At 30.3% G+C, this 22,456-nt stretch overlaps 4 protein-coding genes and 1 long non-coding RNA gene across 20 annotated transcripts in view; 3 read left to right on the top strand and 2 right to left on the bottom strand.

Annotated features, from left to right (window-relative positions):
* Positions 1 to 1,443: 1,443 nt before the first annotated feature.
* On the bottom strand, positions 1,444 to 4,838 carry LOC101511664 (pentatricopeptide repeat-containing protein At3g57430, chloroplastic-like). Of its 14 annotated transcripts, none has more exons than XR_003472796.2 (5): positions 4,130 to 4,838; positions 2,132 to 3,311; positions 1,898 to 1,957; positions 1,729 to 1,782; positions 1,444 to 1,646 (listed from the first exon to the last, which is right to left on the bottom strand). XR_003472796.2 is itself a non-coding variant. In XM_027334384.2 (2 exons), the coding sequence occupies exons 1-2, from the start codon at positions 4,624 to 4,626 to the stop codon at positions 2,312 to 2,314; spliced, it is 1,497 nt and encodes a 498-aa protein (XP_027190185.1). In that variant the 5' UTR covers positions 4,627 to 4,838; the 3' UTR covers positions 1,993 to 2,311. The 14 variants fall into 14 exon arrangements, 1 of the variants encoding a protein (XP_027190185.1); XR_003472797.2 differs by having other exon boundaries at positions 1,444 to 1,642; XR_003472793.2 differs by having other exon boundaries at positions 1,444 to 1,599.
* A 2,119-nt stretch (positions 4,839 to 6,957) lies between these two features.
* On the top strand, positions 6,958 to 13,572 carry LOC101512533 (anamorsin homolog). Its single transcript, XM_004499547.4, has 8 exons — positions 6,958 to 7,098; positions 7,778 to 7,925; positions 8,660 to 8,826; positions 8,911 to 9,006; positions 9,881 to 10,040; positions 10,131 to 10,264; positions 13,070 to 13,144; positions 13,268 to 13,572. The coding sequence occupies exons 1-8, from the start codon at positions 7,096 to 7,098 to the stop codon at positions 13,304 to 13,306; spliced, it is 822 nt and encodes a 273-aa protein (XP_004499604.1). The 5' UTR covers positions 6,958 to 7,095; the 3' UTR covers positions 13,307 to 13,572.
* Positions 13,573 to 16,453: 2,881 nt separating this feature from the next.
* LOC101512844 (uncharacterized) lies at positions 16,454 to 18,317 on the top strand. Its single transcript, XM_004499548.4, has 2 exons — positions 16,454 to 16,613; positions 17,625 to 18,317. The coding sequence occupies exon 2, from the start codon at positions 17,639 to 17,641 to the stop codon at positions 18,176 to 18,178; it is 540 nt and encodes a 179-aa protein (XP_004499605.1). The 5' UTR covers positions 16,454 to 16,613; positions 17,625 to 17,638; the 3' UTR covers positions 18,179 to 18,317.
* Positions 18,318 to 20,144: 1,827 nt separating this feature from the next.
* Positions 20,145 to 22,456, top strand: part of LOC105852063 (uncharacterized) — a 6,018-nt gene continuing 3,706 nt past the window's right edge. The window contains exons 1-3 of one of the 3 annotated variants that reach the window (XR_003473012.2): positions 20,145 to 20,387; positions 20,478 to 20,570; positions 21,101 to 21,222. This is a non-coding gene — a long non-coding RNA (uncharacterized lncRNA). The other 2 variants (XR_003473011.2, XR_012163165.1) reach the window with 2 other exon arrangements.
* LOC101513170 (putative disease resistance RPP13-like protein 1) overlaps positions 21,868 to 22,456 on the bottom strand; it is a 4,173-nt gene continuing 3,584 nt past the window's right edge. The window contains exons 2-3 of the mRNA XM_027334971.2: positions 22,385 to 22,456; positions 21,868 to 22,007 (exon numbers count right to left, since the gene is read on the bottom strand). Coding sequence (XP_027190772.2) covers positions 22,393 to 22,456 — 64 coding nt within the window. The 3' untranslated portion in view covers positions 21,868 to 22,007; positions 22,385 to 22,392. The remainder of the gene's footprint in view (positions 22,008 to 22,384) is intronic.

Raw genomic sequence — 22,456 nt, 5'->3', positions numbered from 1 at the left:
TTTTTTTTATCGACACTTTATAATTTTAAAAATATGTTCGCTAATTCAAAAAATCCAAGATCTAATTTCACTTATACTTACAATTTATAGTACTAATTTACATATTCACTCGTTTTTTAAAGGCACAAACTTGACTTAATTACCAAAATTGGTTAGCAACAAAGCCTTTAACAATAAGCAACCCTATAAGTTTTTCCAGGTGAATATTGCACGGCTAGCTTTGAAAGTGTACAGCAAAAACAAATAACAATTATTTTGCTTAATTCTTGCAAAAGAAGTTATACTCAACTCACCAAGCCAGGGAATGCAAAAATCCATACCAAATACATCATCAATAAACCAAAGCACACAAAAAGGAATAGTCACTTCACCAAGAAAACTATGCATGCTTCTATGTATATATAATATTAATTACATTCAAACCAAAAAATTATCAAATATATATAGGATCTTGTATCCAAACTTTGTTCATACAAAACTAGAGAACAAAACAAGAATTAATAAATAAAGACTATGGCTATGAGGTTAAGAACACCTACTTCTAGAGCAAAACCTTCTATTGATCCTGCGTATGAAACTTTCCAGCCTTAAGGAAAAATGAGGAAGCATACTTTCTTCATATTTACCTTCATTTCTCCATATTGAGCTTACATCATATTTTTCTAAAATAAACTAAATATAAAGCAAAATACTTTCACTTACACATAACATCAATTAAATCTAAACTAAGAACTATTACAATTTCAAATTAAAGCAAACTAAGAACTATTACATACCAAATTAAAATAAATAAAGTTCATTCTAATTTATTAAAATATAGATTATCTTCATATGCTCTTGAGGTCCTTATCATTCCCTTCTTATTGAAGAAATTCGACTACAAATTTAAGCTTCATTATATCGTACATGATGAAAGAATCCAAATAAACCACAAGTTCATCATATCTACCGGAGTCAAATGAAAATTTCGAAAAGTCACAAAATGTGATAAGTCGGTGAAACACATTTCCGTCTTGAACAATTACCATCTTATCACATTTATGGTCAAGGTAAGAAATTCTAAAGATGGGGACAAAGTTATACTTTTTGAAGTTGATATTCAAGACCAAATTTATCTTCTTTGGATTAAAATTGGTGACAAACAATAAGTTACTTTGTATTTGTAAAGACTTTAAAGTAAGTTGAGTCCCATTAAGACTATTTGAAATTTTTTTAATGATTGAAATTTGATTAAAAAATCCGTTTTGATTATATATATATATATATATATATAAAGTAGACTATTATAAATTTGAAAATTCTAATTACTTTTACCTTTTAATTTTAAGATGATCTTAAAATTAAAAGGTAAAAATAATTAGAATTTTCAAATTTAAAATAGTCTACTTTATAGATTATTATTATTATTATTATAATATAAACTATTATTCAATAACAATATCATAACTCATAAGATACTGCCATCTTATCTGCGATAGGTGCCACATCTATCAACCTCAGTGAATACAATTACCTGTTTGTTTGAAGGACTGCAGACACATGAAAGTGGAACATCTTGTCCTCTCAGTAACATTCCATTTAAATTTCATAGTGCCTCTTCTGCACAGCAGGATGCATGAAAAATCAAGGAACAATAAGAGTGCTGCCTAGACCAGAATGATTTCACACAGGTTAAATATCAACAATTAAAACAATTTTTTAACTTTCCTATAAATCGAAGAAACTCACATCATTTGTCCACTGGAATCTTCACATATTCTGATTCTCCATATTGGCTGAAAACTTGACTCAGATCAGTTATTCATTTATGTCTTGCCCATTATTTTTGAAAGAGAAAAAAAAATGCCACAAAATAAAAAAAGCAAGACATAAATGTAAAGGTGACCTAAGCAATTACCATTTCAGCTGAAATCAGTCATAGGCTTTGAGATGGGAGAACCTCTTGACAGTTGACACCCTGCTTTATGACAACATGAATTCTGTAAGATTGAATGATTTATTACTATATATATTCATTTATCATTTTGGACCATATTTTTAAAGAACATTACAGGAAGAAATAGTTTAAACAACAAATGTTCAAGAGCATAACTAAGAAGAATCAAAACCTAGACAATAACATTTAGCATACCCCACAAAAGATGATTTGATACATAAGCCTTGTATACAATGTTGGTTAAAGATAGTAACTGACAAGAATCATAAAACCACAACATTTAGCAATCACATTACTTTAATGCTGATCCCTTCCTGACTCGGCTCAGATGAACTGGCTCTAATGTTCTTCTAGAAAGCCATGACAGTATTATCATCATAAATCATGGAGCAAATATCCTACTCCCAAATCATCAGTTGATATCTGAGTGTTGCTAATTTCGTATAGTATCTTGCAAATCATATCAGAAAGTGGATGAGAAAGGTCCCCTTGGTAGAATTTATGAGCTCTTCCTGCAGTATTTATCCAGCTACATCCAGGAGTTTTAATCAAACCTAAATCCCTCATCTTTGCTCTAACAGTTGAAAAGCCATGAGCCATACCACGAGACTGATAGATTCCACACAAAGCTACATAGTTGCTAGTATTATTTGGCTCTAATTGAAAAAGATGATACGCTGCAACTTCTCCAATTTCGACATTCTTGTGCATGACACAACTGGCAAGAAGGGCACCCCACATGCTTCCTGTCACTGATGAAGACTTCATTCTTTTCAACAACTGAAGGGCTTCCTCAAGACACCCACAGCGGCCAAAAAGATCCACCATACAGGCATAATGTTCAGCAGTGGGTTCAAATCCATAATCTGAAATCATTGAGTTGAAAATCTTCTTGCCTTGATCCACCAAACCAGAGTGGCTACAACTAGCTAAAATAGCTGTGAGAGTAACAGCATTTGGTTTAAACCCCTCATGGATCATCTTCTCAAATAGAAAAACTGACTCCTCCCCCTTTCCATGCATCCCAAAACAAGATATCATAGTCGTCAATGTCACCAAATTTACACAGCTCATGGTCTTGAAGACATTTTCCGAATCCTTCAAGCAACCACATTTGCCATAATTATCAATCAATGCATTCCCAATGGGAACATCAACACCAAAACTAAAGTTCCTAACAATAAAGCCATGCACTTCCTTCACTTTCAACAAATCCCCTTCCTTCCCACAAGCACTCAAAATGCTAGGGAGTATCATGTAATCCAACTCAGTCCCACTTTGATGCTTCAACATCTCTCTGAAACAACGGATAGCATCAGAATACAAGCCAGCCTTTCCAAACCCAGAAATCATCAAATTCCATGTCACAGAATCCCTACAAAAATATTGGAAAACAAGTTAGTCTATTTACTCAAAGAAAAATTGTACAAATATATGTGAAGAGAGAGACTAGGTAGGGTAGTCAAACAATCTCATCCTGTCTACCATATATTAACATTAGAGAAAAAGAAAAGTAAAATATTCTTGTTTGGGCATGCAACAGGCGTGCATTGACACACATTAGATGCAACGCCACATGTGGCATCACATTTAAAGTGAGCCCAACATGTTTGGTGCATGCACAAATACAACCTATAGCTATTTGCGCATCAATGCACCACTAAAGAAGGCGTTTGGATATAGGAATTTGATTAAGCGCTTATTGAATAAGTACCCATGTACACGTTGTTTCTACAATCAAAGAGCTAACAAAAGCTTACAAAGTTACAACAACAAGCTATGTAGAGAAACTTATCAAAAATAAGTTGAAAACAACTCATGGATATGTATCGAAAACTATATAGCACTAACACCAAATTGAAGGTGTGCTCAATATTCGACCCTGACACAACACCAACACATGTATGTACTACATTCAATCACTTCCATTATCCTAAATTACTATCGGTGCATATGTATCAGTGCCGTGCTTGTGTATATGGCTGTGCTTCGTGGATTGTAAGCTACTTTTAAAATCTCTTCCATATTGAACTTACGTAAATAAGTTTAAAACAACTAATTGGCATATATCATGATTCATAAGTTATTTTCGTAAATTTTTCCAAACACTTTTGCAATTACTTATATCATAAGCCTAAATAAGATGTGTCTCACTATAACTTTGGTACATAAATGAAAAATTATTTTTCGTACCAAGAACCATTATGATGGGAGAACACAGACAAAGCCTGAGACATGGTCCCACATTTGACATAAAACTCAAGGACAGAATTAGTTACGACAACAATTTCCACGTAACCAAGCTTTATGACCAAACCATGACACATCCATCCAAAGTAAGGTTCACCAATTCCCACAGAAATTTTAAACAATGGCGGCAAAGTATAACGATCCGGCAATGACCCACATCTTTTAAAGCCTTGAAAAACGGTTAAGGCATCGAAAAACATTGAGTTATGAGCATAAGAAGCAATCATGATGTTCCAAGAATGCATATTTCTTTGCGACATTTTGTCGAACAGTTTGCGAGCGTGACCCATTAGGCCCAATTTTGAGTAAGCCAACAAAAGGTCGGTTTCAAGAATGACGTTTGGAAGTAAGGATTGGAGGATGGTTTGAGCGTGGCATTGTGAGGTAGTGGAATGGGTTGTGGAAGTTCGAAGTAGTGATGATAAGAATTTACGTGACATTGTTAATTAGTTATTGATGGTGTGGTGGAATGAATTGGTTAGGGGAAGTTGATACTCATGATTGGTTTCAGTGATGGGAATTTGTGGTTGAAAGATTTGTTAGGTTGTTTTGTGAGAGAAAGAATCAACAATGCTTTGAATTTGAAAATTAGGAGGAAAGAGGACAGCAATTGAAATTTTGAAATTATTAGTAAGACATCAACTTTATTCTAAAAATTGAAGATATCTGTCATATATATCAAAATATTTATATTTTATATGTTTAAAATCTGTGTCAATTTTATTCGTGAATAAAAAGATAAGAGATTTTTAATGAGAATAATTATCTACATTTCAAAAAATGATAAAAATATTTAAAAAAATTATTTTTATTATTTGTAAATATGTATTCTTATTGATTAACATTTTATTATTTTAATTTAAAAAAGACAATAAATATTATTATACTTAACTCACATAAATATGAATTTTAAGTTCGAATCTAGACTATAACGTTAACGCTATCCATATTTATTTGTCAGTTGAATTTGAACGTCAAATCACTTCATCTTATCTTTATAACAATGGTTTACTTCAAAAAATTTTTATTAATATAAAATATAAAATGAATATATATATATTAAGAAATAAAACTAGTAAATATTTCTATAAATTAAACTATTATAAATTATATTTCAATTTTGTGATCATTTGTTGCATGGAAGGGTCAAAATAGACCGGGAAGAACTAGGCTTTGATAGATATGAGTCTGACATGTCAAAAAATTTAAGGCCTAAGTCTGACATGTGATATGTCATATGCTTACTTTTTAGGTCTAAGTATGACATTGATAGAAGTCTGATATGACATATTAACCTATTTAAAAGTATGTTTCATTTTAACATTTTTAAATAAGTAATCAAATATATCTTTAAATAGGTGAACGAGTTTAATATGTCAATTAAATTAAATTATATTTTGATATTTAACATTACATTTTGAAAAATATGACTTTATATACATCATACTTAAATTATATTTTATAACAATACATTTAAATATGTCAAAACTAAATAAGTTTAATATGCGTAAATTACTAAAAGTTGAATATATAACAAAAAAAATCAAAATTTAATATAATAATTATAGTAGTAAAAAAATATTATTTATATTTATTTAAATAGATCGGCCTAATAGGTTTAAAAAACTTTATTATGTGACATGTAACATGACATTTTTACCTAAATAAGCTTTTTTAAAAGCATTGATCTTATCTCTTTAAGAAAAAAAATCTAATCTAGCTTAGCCCTCACGTTGCATGTAGAATCTAATCCACCTGACCTATTTTCATAGCTAATTGAATGTTGTAACTTTTATAATGAAACTGATTTGAATGTTGTCCCACAAAAACTCCAAACACGCACTAAATAGCGCCATAAAAGTTTCATAAATATTTTTTATAATTTAAGATTTTTTTATAAAATGTTTCAAATATAAAATATTTAAAAATATGTAAAATAAAATATTTAAAATATATGTAGAATAAAATAGTTAAAATTCATGAACATTTATTCACTCAAACTTTATTTTAAATATTTCAGAAAAATAAATTAAAATTCTTTAATACACTAACTGAAATTATTTTTGTCAATTTTTAAATATGCATCTTTCTTTTCCCTTACTTCCAATAATCAAACAATAAAATAATATTAATTTGTTATCTTTATTTCCTTTCTTCCACTTTCCTTTACACCTAACCAAACATCTAACAATCCTCTCATTTTCTTGTAACTTTTTTCCTTTTAAATTACTTTTTTTTTTCTTTCTTAAATATATTTTTGATCATTTATCTTTTATCGAATATTTATCTATTTTATTTATTTATTTATCTCATTTATCTTTTACAAATAATAAATGTTAGTTTTTTTGATTATAACATTTTCAAATAGCTGTATAATAACTATTATTAACTGTTGTAACATAAATTTAAATAAATTATAATGTCAAATATGAAAATTTAACAAAAAAGAGATAAAAATATATTTTTTTTGATAAATATTATTCATTCTAAATAGTTTATATCTATTTTGAAGCATATAAAAAGAATTTTTCCAAATACAAACCTATTATTTGATCAATTTAAAAAATATTATAATAAACACATATTAATAATTATTTGAAAAGATTCAAATGACCAACAATTACTTAAAATTTGACAAGACACAAAATTAATAATAAAAAATAAAAAACAAAAAAGAATATTAAACAAAAGAAAATGAACCAAAATTATATTTAACACTTCCTTTTATCTACTTTCCCAACCAAACGAAGTGTATATTTACGCTTGCGCAAAAGTTGTTCACGTGATTTGCACGTGTGATATATAAAGCTTCTTCTGTCCCTGAGATTCCACCACTCCAAAGCAAATTCAAAGGGTTCTCGAAACGAAGTTTCTGTTACATTTCTACAGTTTTGCTTGAACTCATCGCAATGGTTCGTTCCTCTTTCTATTTGTTTTCATTAACATCAATACACTGTTTCAAAACTGTTATTTGTTGGATGAATTTTTATTGATTCTCATGTCAAATTATAAGAATCGTTATTTACTATTTATAAGTCAAATTATTCTTTTTCATTATTATTTACATGCTATAAATATTTCTCTGCATCAAGCATGGATATGTATGATTTGCTACATTTTAAACTATGTAATGTTATTTGAACAATAATTTGAAGCACTAAGTTCTGACAACTTTTTACCCTGTTAATAAAGTTCATACACGCTGGGTTAATGCAGTTCAATGAGTGGTTAATCGGTGTATCAAAATTGAATTACTCATTAACCATTAAATAAAACTTTATTAACAACTAATTTGAATGTTATTACCACAAATTTGAATGTTATTAACCACAATTTCATGTGTTTGAAATAACAAATACGCTTAGACTTGAACACTTGAAATTGTGGTTAATAAAACTCAGTAGATAATGAATGAGTTGTGACGCCTGATGTATTATCTATTAACCAAATATAACACTTAATTAAGCATGTGTGTGAGCTCCGTAAACCATATAAAAAGTTGGCTAATTTTGGAATCCTAAATTGATGTTCATATGTTTTCATTTTAAACAATTTTTCTATCATTATTATTATTATTATCATTATTATTAGGATGCTGCAAAGACGCATGGTGCTGTGTTGGCATGTACAGATGAAGCTGTTCTTCCAGTCAGTCAAGTGTATGATGCTGTTAGAGAACTTGGGAAGGAAGGGGTTGAGCAATTGGATCCTCTAGTTATTACATCTGCAAAATCACTGAGTAATTATATTGATCACATATTTAGTATTCTTTATAATTATATGATACGTGTGATGATTTTTCGTATGTAAAATTTGTTTTAATGGTAATTTAGTTCTTAAATATAGTAACCAGTAAATTATACTTTTTCATTGCTTACATTTTGCTCAACTTTGAATTTACCAAAAGAAATTATGTTTGACAGTGTCACTCTTTTAAGGATGCTTTTGCCACATAAATGTTCAAAATTTGCATTTAATGAGTGTACAAGTTAGGCTTCTATGCGCATTAGCTTCAATCAATGCTTTAAAACTTAGAGCTCAATTACCTTTTTCCTAGATTCATGCCTGATGAAATAGTGTAAATTAAAATGCTATCAACACTTTAGATTGAAGGTGTCTTCGATGTCTGACATGTATAGCTACATTCAATAATTTATGTTTTTAAAGTTATTATCAGCGTCTACATGTCACTGTCATGTCTGGTGTTCATGTTAGTGCTTCATAGGATGAGCATGCGTAATGGCTTGTGAATTGTGATATGGATTTATAATGCTAGAAGTTGGTAGGGTAAGTCTGTGAGAAAACCAGAAAAATGGAGATAGTTCTGGTATTTTTTCCCAATTCCTTTAAACATGTGTCAATCCACAGGTTGTTTGTTGGAAGAATTTAAATGAAGGCTTCTATATATATATCATACTGTAGCTAAAGAAATCAATTTTTTTTCACCAACTACCTATTTATTACAAACTTCAGGTAAGTTTCCGGTGGAATCTTCCTCTGTGGATTTTTTCATTTTGATCTGGCAGTCACTTGATTTTCCTATGGACCAACTGATTCAAGAAGTTCTCAGAGTGTTAAAAGCCGGTGGGACAACTCTTATTCGGAAGTCCTCCCAATCTGCTGTGGGTTCAGATGATAAGGTAATAACGGTTTAGAATTAGATTGTGCCGGAGTGGATTTATGTTGTTGCAAATGATCTGACATTTTCCCCATTGTCCATACAGATGATATCAAATCTTGAGAACAAGTTATTGTTAGCAGGGTTTTCAGAAATACATGTTTTACAATCAACTCTCCCATCAGGAGGCATATCTTCTGGGGTAAGTTTCATTCTCTTATATCTATCTCAGCCATCTCTATTCATCATTGATTTGTCTTAAATTAATTAATTTAATTGTTGTGCTATATAATATGATAGAAACTTTTAATGAAGAATGAAACAGTTAAAGTTTTCTCATGTTTGGTTTGCTGTAAAACAGAATAGATATGTGTCACCCGAGTTGAATAATAGGCTGGCTTGTGTCTTCAAAATCACTCTACTAGTATTTGGCAACCATTGTTGTATTTAATGGTTTTTTATTTCGTGCAGAATTATTTTTTCAGCAATTTTTTTTTTGTCGTGGTACTTTTTGTTGTCTCTGTCAAATTTATTTACCTATAGGCTGTCAAGCAGTGGTCTCAATATTGCGCAATAGCTGTGTAGCGGAGCATCCCCCGGCTACTATAGGACACAGCAGTGAAGCGGCCAAAATAGCGGCTGTTGTGGCTGGTATTGGCCGCAACTCAGAATAAGATCAAGAAGTCCAAATAAGCTCTTAAATTTTAAATTTTAGGGATTTATGGTTGGGGTGTTTTAGGAAATTTGCAATCAAAAAGCACTTAAATAGTTTTTAGGCACATCCTCTCACTCCTATTGTCATTTTTCAACCTCTCAGCAGCTCAATCATGACTAGTTGAGTTTTTATGTCTATGATATAGTTAACTTTTTAAAAATTTCAAAATAGCGGCCTTCCCACTATCCTCTATCTCTCGCTGTTACATTTTTGGGGTTAGCCGCTACACACTGCTATCCAGGATTGATAAGTGGAGTATAGGCCATAAGTCATCTAGAGTTAATGCTTTTTCTTTCCTAATTTACTTTGTTATGACCATCTTACAAATTCTAATTTTAAACATGTTATGTATTGCACATAGATCAAAGCTAAAAAGCCTTCATGGAAAATTGGTTCATCTTTTGCATTAAAGAAGGTGGTGAAGAGTTCACCTAAAGTACAAATTGACGTTGATTCAGACCTGATTGATGAAAATAGTCTTTTGACCGAAGAAGATTTAAAGAAACCCCAGCTGCCATCTGGTAACGAGTGCTTTTCAGATTCTCTCGCTTTGTTCCTCAATTAGTATTCTGTGTGATATTAGGCTATGAGCTAACATGTTTATGCACCAGGTGATTGTGAAATCGGAATTACAAGAAAAGCCTGCAAAAATTGCAGTTGTGGGAGGGCAGAAGAAGAGGAAAAAGTGTTGAAGTTAGGATTGACAGCAGAACAGATTAATAATCCTCAATCAGCTTGTGGCAGTGTATGCCTTTCTTTCCTGATTCATTCAATTTGTTGGTTCCCCCCCTAGTGACATCCAATTTTTAATCATGTCCGTAAAGATTAAAAACTTAAAAGTAGTTTTATATTTAAAGTGTTTTGATTAAATACTTAAAAGTCGACATCGTTGACCTTCTGTTAATTATTGTACCTTCTTTTTTTGGTAAACCGAGGCATCACCTGCACACAACTGTGCAGACTAATCCCATGAGGTAACATAGATCCATTTAAGGAGTTGAATTCTCCCAACATATGCTTTTGGATATGCGCTGGTCAGGAATCGAAATCTCGACCAAATGGTTAAGAGACTCAAACATCTATCACTTGTGCTATACATGTTGGTAGTATTGTACCTTCTTTATTCCCATCTTTATTTCTTTTTCTTCACAAAACTTTGTTCTTAAAAATAACATTTGTTTCCAAAGCTCTAAATCCTCATTTTGTTGTTCCATGTTTTAACTTCCAATGTCATCTTTCTAGTCAAGGTACACTTTGTTTTCGATTTATTCTATCATCCTATACACCTTTCCTATAACTTCATTATGCTTACATCAAATTACTTTTTTGGTTGTGGTTTGACTTCAATAAGCAGTTGAAGGCAAATTTTCATTCCTTCAATCAAATTAAATGCAATAATCTTCCATTGTCACTTATGGTTAAGGCCTAAGGGTGATGCACACCTAAAGTCAATAAAAAGGGAAAAAGGACCCAATGCTATATGTAGCCAGAGAAGAAAAACAAGATAAATATATGCAAATTTTTATTGTTAATTTATCGTCAATTTAGTCACTCCCCTTTGACCTTCATACTGTTACCAAGTTCTTTTCTCTAGTCAAGGATTTTGTGTAACTTCAGTTCTTATCCCTGTTTTTGTATTGTGTGGGATTCAAGTTCTTTAGAAGGCTCGGGATCCTATCTGCTGTGACTTGATTCTGTTTTCCGATTCTGATGTCAAGACTATTTGGTTCTATTGTCAAGATATTCTAAAATATGTTTTGATGGTAGCCATGACTTTATTCTATTTTGTTTTTCTAGTTGCCATTACTTTATTCTGTTTTCTGGTTTCAAGACTTCTAAAGTAACATATCTCTTCAACATAAACTTTTGATTAACAAATATCAAACTGATTTCATTAATAGCATGACTGTTTACATATTGCAATGATATAGTTCATATCCATTCTAACTCAACATCTCACCTGACTTACATACAAGCTCTGGCTCAACTCCCACTCCTCAATGCCATGATTACCTATCAAACTCTACAACCCGATTATTTTCTGTACAAAATATGCACACTTAAATGTTCTCTGCCTTCAGAACTTTCATATGTTCTTCCAATGTGAAAATTCAAGGACATTTGACATGACATTCTGTTAGTTTCATCCATCCTTGCTTCTGTCGCTGATACTTTAGTTGGAGGAGCATGAATCTTGTTCAATTTTTTCCTTTTCATGTTTGGCAGATTCAAGCATCACTTCTTCAGTTGATTCTTCTGTCACTACTATCGGAGCAGTGGAGATTTTGTTCAAAATCTTCCTTCTCACACACGCCCTCTTTCAAATTTGGTCATTGTTTGATTGAATAAGTTTTGGGCTAACTGGCTTCCGGTTCTTTTGGGTTGCTTTCTTTACAGCGTGAAATTCCATTCTTGTCAGTCTCTTTGGGTTGGCTCAGACATTAATCACCTGATTTTGGTTAAGGTTGATTTGATAGGAGCAATGTTTAAAAAACTGGATTGAACTAGCCGGTTCAACTGGTTTAATTGATAGTGATTAGGGATTTAGTTATAAGGTTTTAAAATTTAAGGGCTTTTTTAAAAGGCTTTGAACTAAAGGGACTTGATTGAAAATTGGATGATACTATAGGGACCAACATATTAATTTAACCTTTTTTGTTCTTCTTTTGCAGTATATAGTTTGTTTATGCTTTATTTTTCATGTTCAATATTAAGAACATTTTGTTATGTGTGCATTTTAAGATAAAAAAGTTCTAAATTGTAAAAAATGTTGTTATGTAGAATGTTTTGCCCGTAGCTCTTGCAAGCAGTTTAATTAGTTGACAGTTGTTTGATTAGATAGCTTTTTTTTCTCCCTTCAGTTTAGATGTTTTATTATTGAAAAGCAAAGGAGGTAAACTAAATTTCATAAAATGTAAGAGTTAGTGCTGGCCATAAACCCTTTTCTTTTTTAGATACATATAGCTCACTGAAGTGAAATATAGAATAGAGGCTTATGCATGGAATAATTGCTATTTTCTACCACTATCATTTATTTCAGTTTACATGTGGAAGTTTGCTGCGTTTGGAATTTTTAAATAAGCAGAGTTTTCTCAAATCTAAATCCATTAACCAACTCCACTTAGAGTTTGTTTGTGAATTGGATTTTGGAGGGAAAGACTTTGGAGAGTTAAGTCTATCTTTTAATATATATTTGATATTTTAATAAAATTAAAAAAACAACATGATAAGTAGTTGAAAAAGACTTGTTTTAAATTTAGCTTATGGGCTATAAACCCATCTAAATATGGTTGCGTTTGCGTTGAATATTAATTTTAATCTGCCATTCAACATGGATTGATTGATTGAACAATGTTTTCTAAAATTGGTTAGAGTTATAGTCTGCAAGCCTGAGTTGGACAGAAAATTTCTGGGATTCTCTTGCAAAATTTGGAGTTTGCTCTATTTGAATAGTTACTATCTAGTGTCCATATCTTCTCTAATGCTATTTCATATTTTTTTTATCGTTCTATAGTTGACCTTGTTCTCAAAGTTTGTCTTTGGTCTACAGTGTGGGTTAGGAGATGCTTTTAGGTGCAGTACCTGCCCTTACAAGGGGCTGCCTACCTTCAAAATGGGCGAGAAGGTACTCTTTTTTCTCCCTCTCTTGAGTTGTTTGCTGTCATTTCTTTGGTATTTTAACTATTTTCTATAGCATTTGTTGCATAAGTCGTTCGTTCATTCATTCATTCATCATTTTTTTATGAAGGTAACACTGTCCGGGAACTTCCTTGCTGCAGACATATAATGAATAATGTTGCAATGTTGTCATGGGAATGGTATAATACAATTTCTAGATAACATGGGATTGGTATCAGTTATGCTAAAACTAGCTAATCATTCCTTTGAGGTATTTGATATCGCACAATTTAAAGTGTACCTGAGATACACCAATTTTATTTTTCGGGTATTATATAGGTGTCGTTCTCTCTCTCTGATGTGTTAATTTAACACATGACATACAAATTAAGATACCTAGTTCACTTTGTATGAAAAAGATAAATTATGACTTTACATACTTATATTTCACTAATGGTACGAGAAAGAGACGTTAAAAAAAATAGAAAAAAAGATAACAGTAAATAGTAAGGGGTATAATAGGAAAATCAATATTAATACTTATTGATATTATAAAACGTCATATAAAATAAGATGATTTTTGTTTGTTTGTTAAAATGACTAATATTATGGAACAAAGAGTAGTTATGTTTGTATTTTCTTCATTGGGATTTTAACCTCTGTATTTAACTCTTTTAACTCTAGTTAAAATCACTTGGAAAAAATGTACTTTATTTTTTAAAAATTGAAAAATATTAATGATAGTATATTCACTTCTAAATGATAAAAATATTTAATATATTTTAATAAACGTTTCTTTAAAAATTTAAAGTGTATTTTTTCAATAAAAAACTTAAAGAATGTTATGTGATATATATGTCACATGTCCTTACATATATTTTTATAAACGTTTACTTAAGAATTTAAAGTATATTTTTATATTAATTTTTTTATATAAAGAAAGTACATTAGTTTTTTGTTATTTTTTTAAGAAACAAATTATGTACATGATATTAGTATTTTAATAATATCAAATAAAAATAATTTTAATAATAAAAGATCAAATAAACCAACAATTCGGCCCTGAGTTATTACTCTCTCGAGATTGGTCAATAAAGTAATACTAAATCCAACTGTTTAGTCCCTCCATTAATTTTCATGTTTAGATTTTGTAAATTTGACCATTTTAAATTATTGTCATAAAACTATGAAATATGAAAATACATCAATATAGTCTAGTCTCTCTTCTAAACAAACAAATCAATTAGCATATTTCAACCAGTAAACTGATACAACACCAATTATTCTTTCCTATTCATGCATGATTAAAGTTACTAGTAGTGAATAAACATAACGTAAACAAATAAACTAATTAAACTTTACTTAAACCAGTAAACCAATATGAAAAACGAATAACTAATAAATCAACAAACATTATCTAAACTAGTATGCAAGAAGAGTCACTTAACTAGTAAGTCAAAATTAATTATGCGAAAAGTGGGATGTGAAGAATATTTACCTTAGTAAAAGAATAGTTGGTGTGTTGGTTTAGTTGGTTTCATGTGCTTAATGGTTCACTCGTTTAGATGATGAACTAAATTGTTTTCTATAATACTTTATGGATTATATTGATTTTAGTTTAAAGCAAAGTTTAAAATTGTAAATCACGTCATGCAGTAACGGATCTTGCAAAAAATATCGGAGGAGCCGGTGAGCGACAAATATTAATTAAAATATTATAATTGAAATTCATATAAGTCATATAGTTTTTTTTTAGAGTTTCACACAATTCATACAATAGTCGGCAAGTTGAAAAAGTTAGAATTTTAATTCTCACAAGTTTTATAATTTTCACACGGCATACAATTTTCACAAGTCACACAAGTTTTTAGAACATCACACCATTCAATCAAATAAAATATATCCACTTTACATTTTCATCTTTGTCGAAAACTTTATTCTTGAAAAATACATCATTTTTCTTATGTTTAAACATCATGTGACTCTAAAAAAAATACACAAATTAATTAAAACAATTCACAATTAACAAATAGTATCACACTATATCATATATCAACGGTTAACAAGTAAAAATTTGTCAATAGATAGTAGTTGAATTGTTAACTAAGGTGTTAGAGTTTGTCTGTTCGAAATTAGTTAGTTTATCATTCAATATTAGGTAGTTTATCTATATATATAACTTGTTATATTAATTTTATTATATTTTATCGGTATAAATTTTAATAAATGTCTACTTCATTTTTATTTATCTCTTCAATTGCATAATTTTTAATATGATTAACGACTTGACTTATGATTTAATAACAATTGAACAATCTCTTTGCATTGAGGTAAAGATAAGAATATTATTGCTGACAAAAAACATTGACATTTGTTTTTTTATTGTATTTATAGAAAAAAGTTATTTAAATAAAAAAGAAAAAGAGTAAAAATCTAGAAAATATAATCAAAACCAAGCTGGCGGCGGCGTGTCAATGCAAGTGAAGAGCGGGAGAGCAAATTAAGTGAAGAACTGAGAGAATATAGGGTCATAAATGGAGGACGGGAGATGTAATTTGTCATGTTATTTTAATAATCTATTATTACTATTTATAAAAAAAATTAAAAAATATAGAGTTGTTGTGTGACCTCTGTCGCTCCTGAGAAGATTCACCCCTGACGTCATGTGTGATACGAACATAATATTTTAGTTGTGGCGATATACACATCGCAACAACCACACAACTCACAACGTCTGCAATCATAATGATCTCATCCGTGAGTGTAATTCAAAGTCATGGTTTAAAGACTAAACAATAAAATAAAAAATAGTCAATTGATGCACATTCAAATGAGAAAATCGATGGAAGACTAAAAAATTAGGTTAAGGAATAGTTTAGGAACTTTTGAGTAGATTTTAATAATTTAAGGACCAATTTGGAGAGAGGGTATTCAGAGATCAAATTAATAGTTTTTTCTAAAAGATAAAATGTTAAATATAATCAAAATAAAAATAATAATATTATGGATTATATAAGTTTTTAATCTTTATAAAATTTTAAAATTTTATTTTTAGTCTTTATAAAATTTTAAAATTTTGTTTTTAGTCTTTTTATAAAAAAAAATTATACTTTTTAGTTCCTACAAATATGTTTGTATAATTTTTTTTAACGATATTTAATATTATAAAAAGTTATACTACACAAATTTAAAATTTTTTAAGTTGAGAGGAATGTAAAAATGATTTTGTTTTACACTATAAACTCTAATTAATGGCCAAGATCCTTTTTCCCATGTAAGATAAAATTCTAGCCTCACGATTATTTTCTTTTTCTTAAGTCCACGGTACACCCCATTACTCCCCCTTCACATTCATTTTCTATTTCATCTCGCTTCTCTCTGTCTCTTCTATACCCAAACGGCAACACCGTCGTTGCCACCGTCGTATTCCAGTCGCCGGCGTCGTAACCTCCGCTTTTCGGGTTCCCTCCTATTTGGTAAGCTGATTTCATTCCTTTTTTCCCCTCTTCCTTTGGTTTTTCCCAAATTGGATTAAACCCTAGATTTCGTTTTCCATTAATCATGAAATCAATACTGTTTTTATGCATGAAAGTTGTCAATTATTAATCTCCTAGGTCAATTTCACATCTTCATAATCAAATCCCATTTCCCCAAAATTATACTTCGAGCCTAATCCTATAATTTGAAATTATTTTGTCAATCAATCACAACCATATGAGATATAAGGTTAGCTTGGTGGCTGAAGTCGGGGAGTTAGAGACCTCTCATCAAAATACTAACAATATTAACAATTAACAATACTAATTGATTGTGATGCGTTGATAGTGTAATTTTTTTTTACACAGAAAGTGCATGAATACTAAACTCATGCAATGATTTAAATTGTTGAAATTGATTTTGGTTTGGTTCCCTATCCTTCCTTAAGGGGCCTTGGTTTTTTATGCTTCAAGAATTCTTTCTTTACAATTGCATGATGGTTTTTGAGTTGTATGCAAATTTTACATGAACAAAACCTTAACATTCTGATTTCATATACTTATATTCATTTTGAAGACAAAGTGTTTAACATGGAAGTATTTGAATTTTGAATTTTTTTGGAAGTTATCATTTTCTTGGTTCTACTTTGGAACAGTTACTATTTGAATTTTTCTAGAAAATGTTGAGGCTTATTTTTTAATGGAAATCAATTGAAACATGTTAATGGTTTTCCGTTAAAGTTTTGTGACAGTTTGTTGAGATAGTGACTTTAATGGAGGACTGTGTCGTCTGAATGTTTTTTAACTAGCCTTCACTGTTTCAGATATTCTGCACTTATAATGATTGATGATTCTATGAAATTAAAAATATGATTCCATGGGTGTTAAGATTTGTTTGTTCCAAACAAGTGAATTTGTGAAATGTGGTTTGAGTAGCTGTAATTGGAATAGTACTTTTTACGTGATAACACGATCATTTGCTTGTTTCTGATATTTCTCTGCTGAATGCAGAGAACCTTGCAAAAATGATTCTTGACAAGTTTGACATTGAGGAAACTCATTATGAGGTTCTGAATGTCAAGGAAGATGCAGATTACGAAGAGATTCGTGCTAGTTACCGAAGTGCTGCTCTCAGTTTACATCCCGATAAGCTATTGAAGACATTTGATACAACTAGCAGTAATCAAACAACTACAGATAGATTTCTCAAAGTACAAAAGGCATGGGAAATTCTAAGTGATTCAAGCTCTCGTTTGTTTTATGATAAGGAGCTTCAAAGTTCAAGGCGAGATGTAATGGCTGCTGAAGTTGCAGAAGATTTAACATTACAGGATATGTCAGCTGAAGATGCCGATGAAGTATTAGAATTGTTTTATCAGTGCCGATGTGGTGATTATTTCTCTTTGGACTCGTCAGAATTGTTGAAAATGGGCTATTCCTTGTTGAGAGATGGAAGGAGCATATCAATAAGCAATGGTGATACTTTACCAGGATCAGTTATTCTTCCTTGTGGATCTTGTTCATTAAAAGCTCGTCTGGTACTCAATATGGATAATAACCATTGAAATTATTGACATTTTTTTTGTATAAATTAGGAGGATTGAGATTATTAACATTTTTAAAGAAGATAGCTAACTAATGATAGCTGCTCATTATTGAAAAATTTTCTGGGGCTGAAACAGGAAAATGCCAATATTATTTCAATATTGCTACCAACACCCCCTAATTTACTACCCACACCCCTCATATGTTTTAAAAAATTAATATTCCCAAATTACCCTCCCCTTCTTCCTCTTCATTAACCTAACTCATCTCCTTCTTCTTTATTCTATCTTCATCATCTTCATTCAACACATTCTTCATCTTCTTCATTTTATTCAACCTTAACCATCATTATCATTAACCATCTTCATAAATCATCATCAATCATCATTAATTATTATCAATCACCATCAATCCCCATCAATCATCATTAATCATATTCAAGATTTTGCTAACACTTACGTGAATTCAATTTCACTAAGTTTACGTCCGTGAACTTAGTTTACGTACACGTATTCACGTAAACTTACGTGAAATTTAGTTCACGTTTGTTTGATTTTCAATCTTCAATGATTTCTAAATCTTAATTCACACGTACGTGAATTAAGATTGCGTATACGTGAATTAAGATTGCGTATACGTGAATTTAGATTGCGTATTTACGCAATTTCAGTTCACGTACATGGCTTATTATTCAGCATTCAATGATTACGCAATCTTAGTTCATGTAGGTGTACGTGAATTCAGATTGCGTACACTAGGAGGATTCAAGTTTCAAACTCCATTGATTACGCAATATGTACGTGAATTCAAATTGCGTAAAGTCTGAGATTTTTAATTTTTTTTAAACATATTTGAACTATGTTCACGTAACTCCGGAACGTACCTGAACTTTGTGAACTTTTTAATGATTTTGAGTTTTGGTTAGTGAGGTATGACGATTTTTGTATGTGAGTTATGAGGTGTGATGAAAGTTGATAAATATGAGTTATGAGATAATAAATGTGTAACATTGATGGCAGTGGCATTTTGGGTATTTTAATTTTTTTTTAATTTTGAGGGGTGTGAATAGCAATTTGGGGGGTGTTGGTAGCAATATTGATATTATTTTCATATTTTGGGCTATTGGATTGCCGGTAGTCGGCAAATGCACATACCCACACACTGTCAACAACACATCAGTAACCATTAAATCGATATTAAACAGTTTAGATTTAATGCAGATTTTTATTTTTTTAAATATTTTAAATACTGAATTTGAAATATCGGAAAATGGATTGCTTACCTTTGTGGTGGAAAAGTCATTGTGACTTTTTTGTATTTTATGAGTGAGAAAAATGATATAGATGGAGAGTAATATAAGAGATCGATAGAGACAAAGGCATGGTGTATACCTAAATTGAGGTTTGAAACTAGATTTTTCATTGTTGTACTTTCTTTGACTTGGATTGACTAACTCGAAGACGATTCCTGTGCAAGAATTTGAATTATTATTATTGTTATTGCAGTTGTTAAAATTTATATGGATTTCTTCTCTTTTATGTCTTGGGGCCCTGTTTGCTTCCATTTAAAAAAAAATGTTGTTTGTCCAGTATTCCATCTTTTTGTTATAATTATGATGAAAAACAGTTTCTATTATTTTTGATTAAATTCTTAATACTTTTTGACAAATGCATATTCATTGAAATGAAATTTTGAACATGTTTGTTTAAGATTTTTTTAGAAATGATTTTTGTAATATTTTATATTTTTGTTATAACATTTTTAAAAAAAATTTCAAAAAAAAAATTTTAAATAAAAATTTGGTTTAAATAATTTATCTTAAAATATTATTTTAAGTATTTTATCTAGTTGTTACAATTTATTTTGGATAATGAAATTTTAATAAATTATTAAAATGAAAAACTATTTTGAGAAGCTCTTCATAAAAATCATTTTAAAAAATACATTTAAAAAGAATGAAATTTTTATCATATTAAAATCTTTAATAATAAATATCTAAGCTATTGAAGATCTAAATTACTTTTTTTTAATTGATAATAAATGAGTCTAAAACAACTATTATTTTTCAATAAATTTTTATAAAAATCATTTTTAAAAATATAAAATCAAAATCACTTTTTAAATTTTTTAAACAAACAGACCCTCTTACTTATGAGAATGAGTTAATGGACTGAAAATTCTAATGTCACTTGAATTGCATTCGATGGCCCAACAGACCCAACCATTGAGGTAACTTTGTTATGTGTGAGTGTCATAGTTGAAAAGAAAATGAATAGATTAATTTATTTTTTTTATGCTAAAAGTTTTGTAGTTTTTCAGGTTGTGAATTTTCAAGTTTTCCTTTTACTTTACTTTGAAGCCATTGTTTTCTAGCTTTCCTTTGCCAACATCTATTTCTCCATCATGGAACAGGTTGGTGGTAACTGTTCTTCATGCTTGACAATTTGTCACTGTAGCAATTGACCTTTGTTTGCTCAAATGGATCTTATTTTGAGATGTGTGATATTCTCAGCACCAATCATTGGTTTTTTGTATTAGAGAAATTATCATAGAATAATTTGTTGCATCAAATTAGAGTTGCTTTACCTAGATCTTGGATTCGAATCTGGGATACAACATAAAAATAAAGATTTAATTGAATACAATTAATATGAAAAAACTCCCTAACAACATCCACATTTGTCACTTGAGTTGAGTACATTTGTCAGTTGAGTTCAGTTAGGTCATATGGATAAGAAACTGATATATTTGTGATTGCATAATGATCGCCGTCCCTTTTTAGAAGCATTTATTGAGTGTTTCGCACATACTATTCTATAATGAAATATAAGCTATTCATTCTTAACTGAAATTCATTAATCACTTAAACGGTTTTAACCATATGTTTCCTCATATAGTTTAACCTTTGCTTTCTCTTTACCAATGTATTTTACTTTATGCAGACAACTCAGTGACTTTGCTCTTCAATCAGTCATCTTCTTGGCGTTAAGGAACATCAAGTACACAAATTTGAAACTCCATGATATTTGTTGCACGTGTGAAGTGATTCCTCATGGACAATCAGGTTTGTAAAGTTCTGATTCCTGACTACTTTTTCAAACAGCCACAAATCTGTTACTAGAACCATGACATAAAATAATTTAGACTAAAATATGTTTAAGTTTGACAAAACAGAAGGGACAAAATTAAAGATGATATGCTAATAAAAGCATAAGGAACTAAAGGATATACTAGTTAGTTACAAGTCTATTGCTCCCTCTCAAATCTATGGAGCCTAATACAAGTTTTACATCAATCACAGGTGATTCATATACTTTCTAATTATTAGACTTTTAACATTGGACCTAACTCAATCTACAAACTCGATTTGTAAGGTTTGTCCTTATCTTTATTCTATGTGAGACTTCAATTTTTTCCAATACATCCCCTCATGTCTAGCATTATTAGGCTTGGTGTCTGAATTCCATATAAGTAGTAGGTGGCCCGAATCAATAGGTTTGGTTCGTGAATGCCATATAAATAGTAGGTGGGCTGAATCAATAGGCTTTGATACCATATTATATTTTTTATATTAGATCTAACTCATCATTACAAAACCAGTTTGTATGGTGAGAGATGCCTCTCTTTATAAACTTTTGTCAGTCTTTATTCTACGTGTGACTTACATTTTTCTCAATACTAATAATCCAATACATGTAAAAAGTAGTATTATTACATGATAAGTTGATGAACATTGCTTCCATGCTTGACTACAAACTTCACAACATCAATTACATCCATATCTCTTCCATATAGAGGAAGTTTCTTCTTTTCTGCTGGAAATAAAACCAGTGTAAGATAAACCTGCCCCTGCATATATTTAACATACATCAAACAATATTAGCCATAACAGAGAGCATAAACAAATAGCTATGATATACAAAACTTTAAAAAGTCATGACAAAAAGATGTTAAAAATCTAAGTAGCATCGACAATTCAGATTGAAAACGTGTCCGATGCCTGACACATATCCGTCTTCGACATAGACATGACATCAACACATATAATTACATTCAATCATTTTCATTTCCTCAAATTATTAACGTTGTTGACATGTCAGTGTCGTGTTCAGCTTCCGTGTCTCTGTGAGTCGGTGCTTCATAAGTTAAAAACCTTATGATCTAAACTAGCAACAGCTCCTATCTCTTCCACTCTAGCCAAAAGATAGTAGTATTTTGTGACTCACCTAGACACTCATGTGATCATTTTGTTGTTGATAAGTATGCAGGGAATATGAGCTATCTTACGCCACTCTTTC

This window comes from Cicer arietinum, chromosome 5 (assembly GCF_000331145.2).
Source record: "Cicer arietinum cultivar CDC Frontier isolate Library 1 chromosome 5, Cicar.CDCFrontier_v2.0, whole genome shotgun sequence".
NCBI lineage: Eukaryota > Viridiplantae > Streptophyta > Magnoliopsida > Fabales > Fabaceae > Cicer > Cicer arietinum.
Note: the sequence above shows the minus strand (reverse complement) of the source record. Positions and strands in the feature narration are given on the sequence as shown.

Excerpts from the sequence above, each read along its gene's own strand:
- LOC101511664 (XM_027334384.2), bottom strand. The coding sequence starts at position 4,626 with ATGTCACGTAAATTCTTATCATCACTACTTCGAACTTCCACAACCCAT. Across the intron at positions 3,312-4,129 it reads TCCCATCATAATGGTTCTTG|GGATTCTGTGACATGGAATT; the intron begins GTACGAAAAATA and ends ATATTTTTGTAG.
- LOC101512533 (XM_004499547.4), top strand. Across the intron at positions 10,041-10,130 it reads GAAACCCCAGCTGCCATCTG|GTGATTGTGAAATCGGAATT; the intron begins GTAACGAGTGCT and ends TTTATGCACCAG. Across the intron at positions 10,265-13,069 it reads CTCAATCAGCTTGTGGCAGT|TGTGGGTTAGGAGATGCTTT; the intron begins GTATGCCTTTCT and ends TTTGGTCTACAG.
- LOC101512844 (XM_004499548.4), top strand. The coding sequence starts at position 17,639 with ATGATTCTTGACAAGTTTGACATTGAGGAAACTCATTATGAGGTTCTG.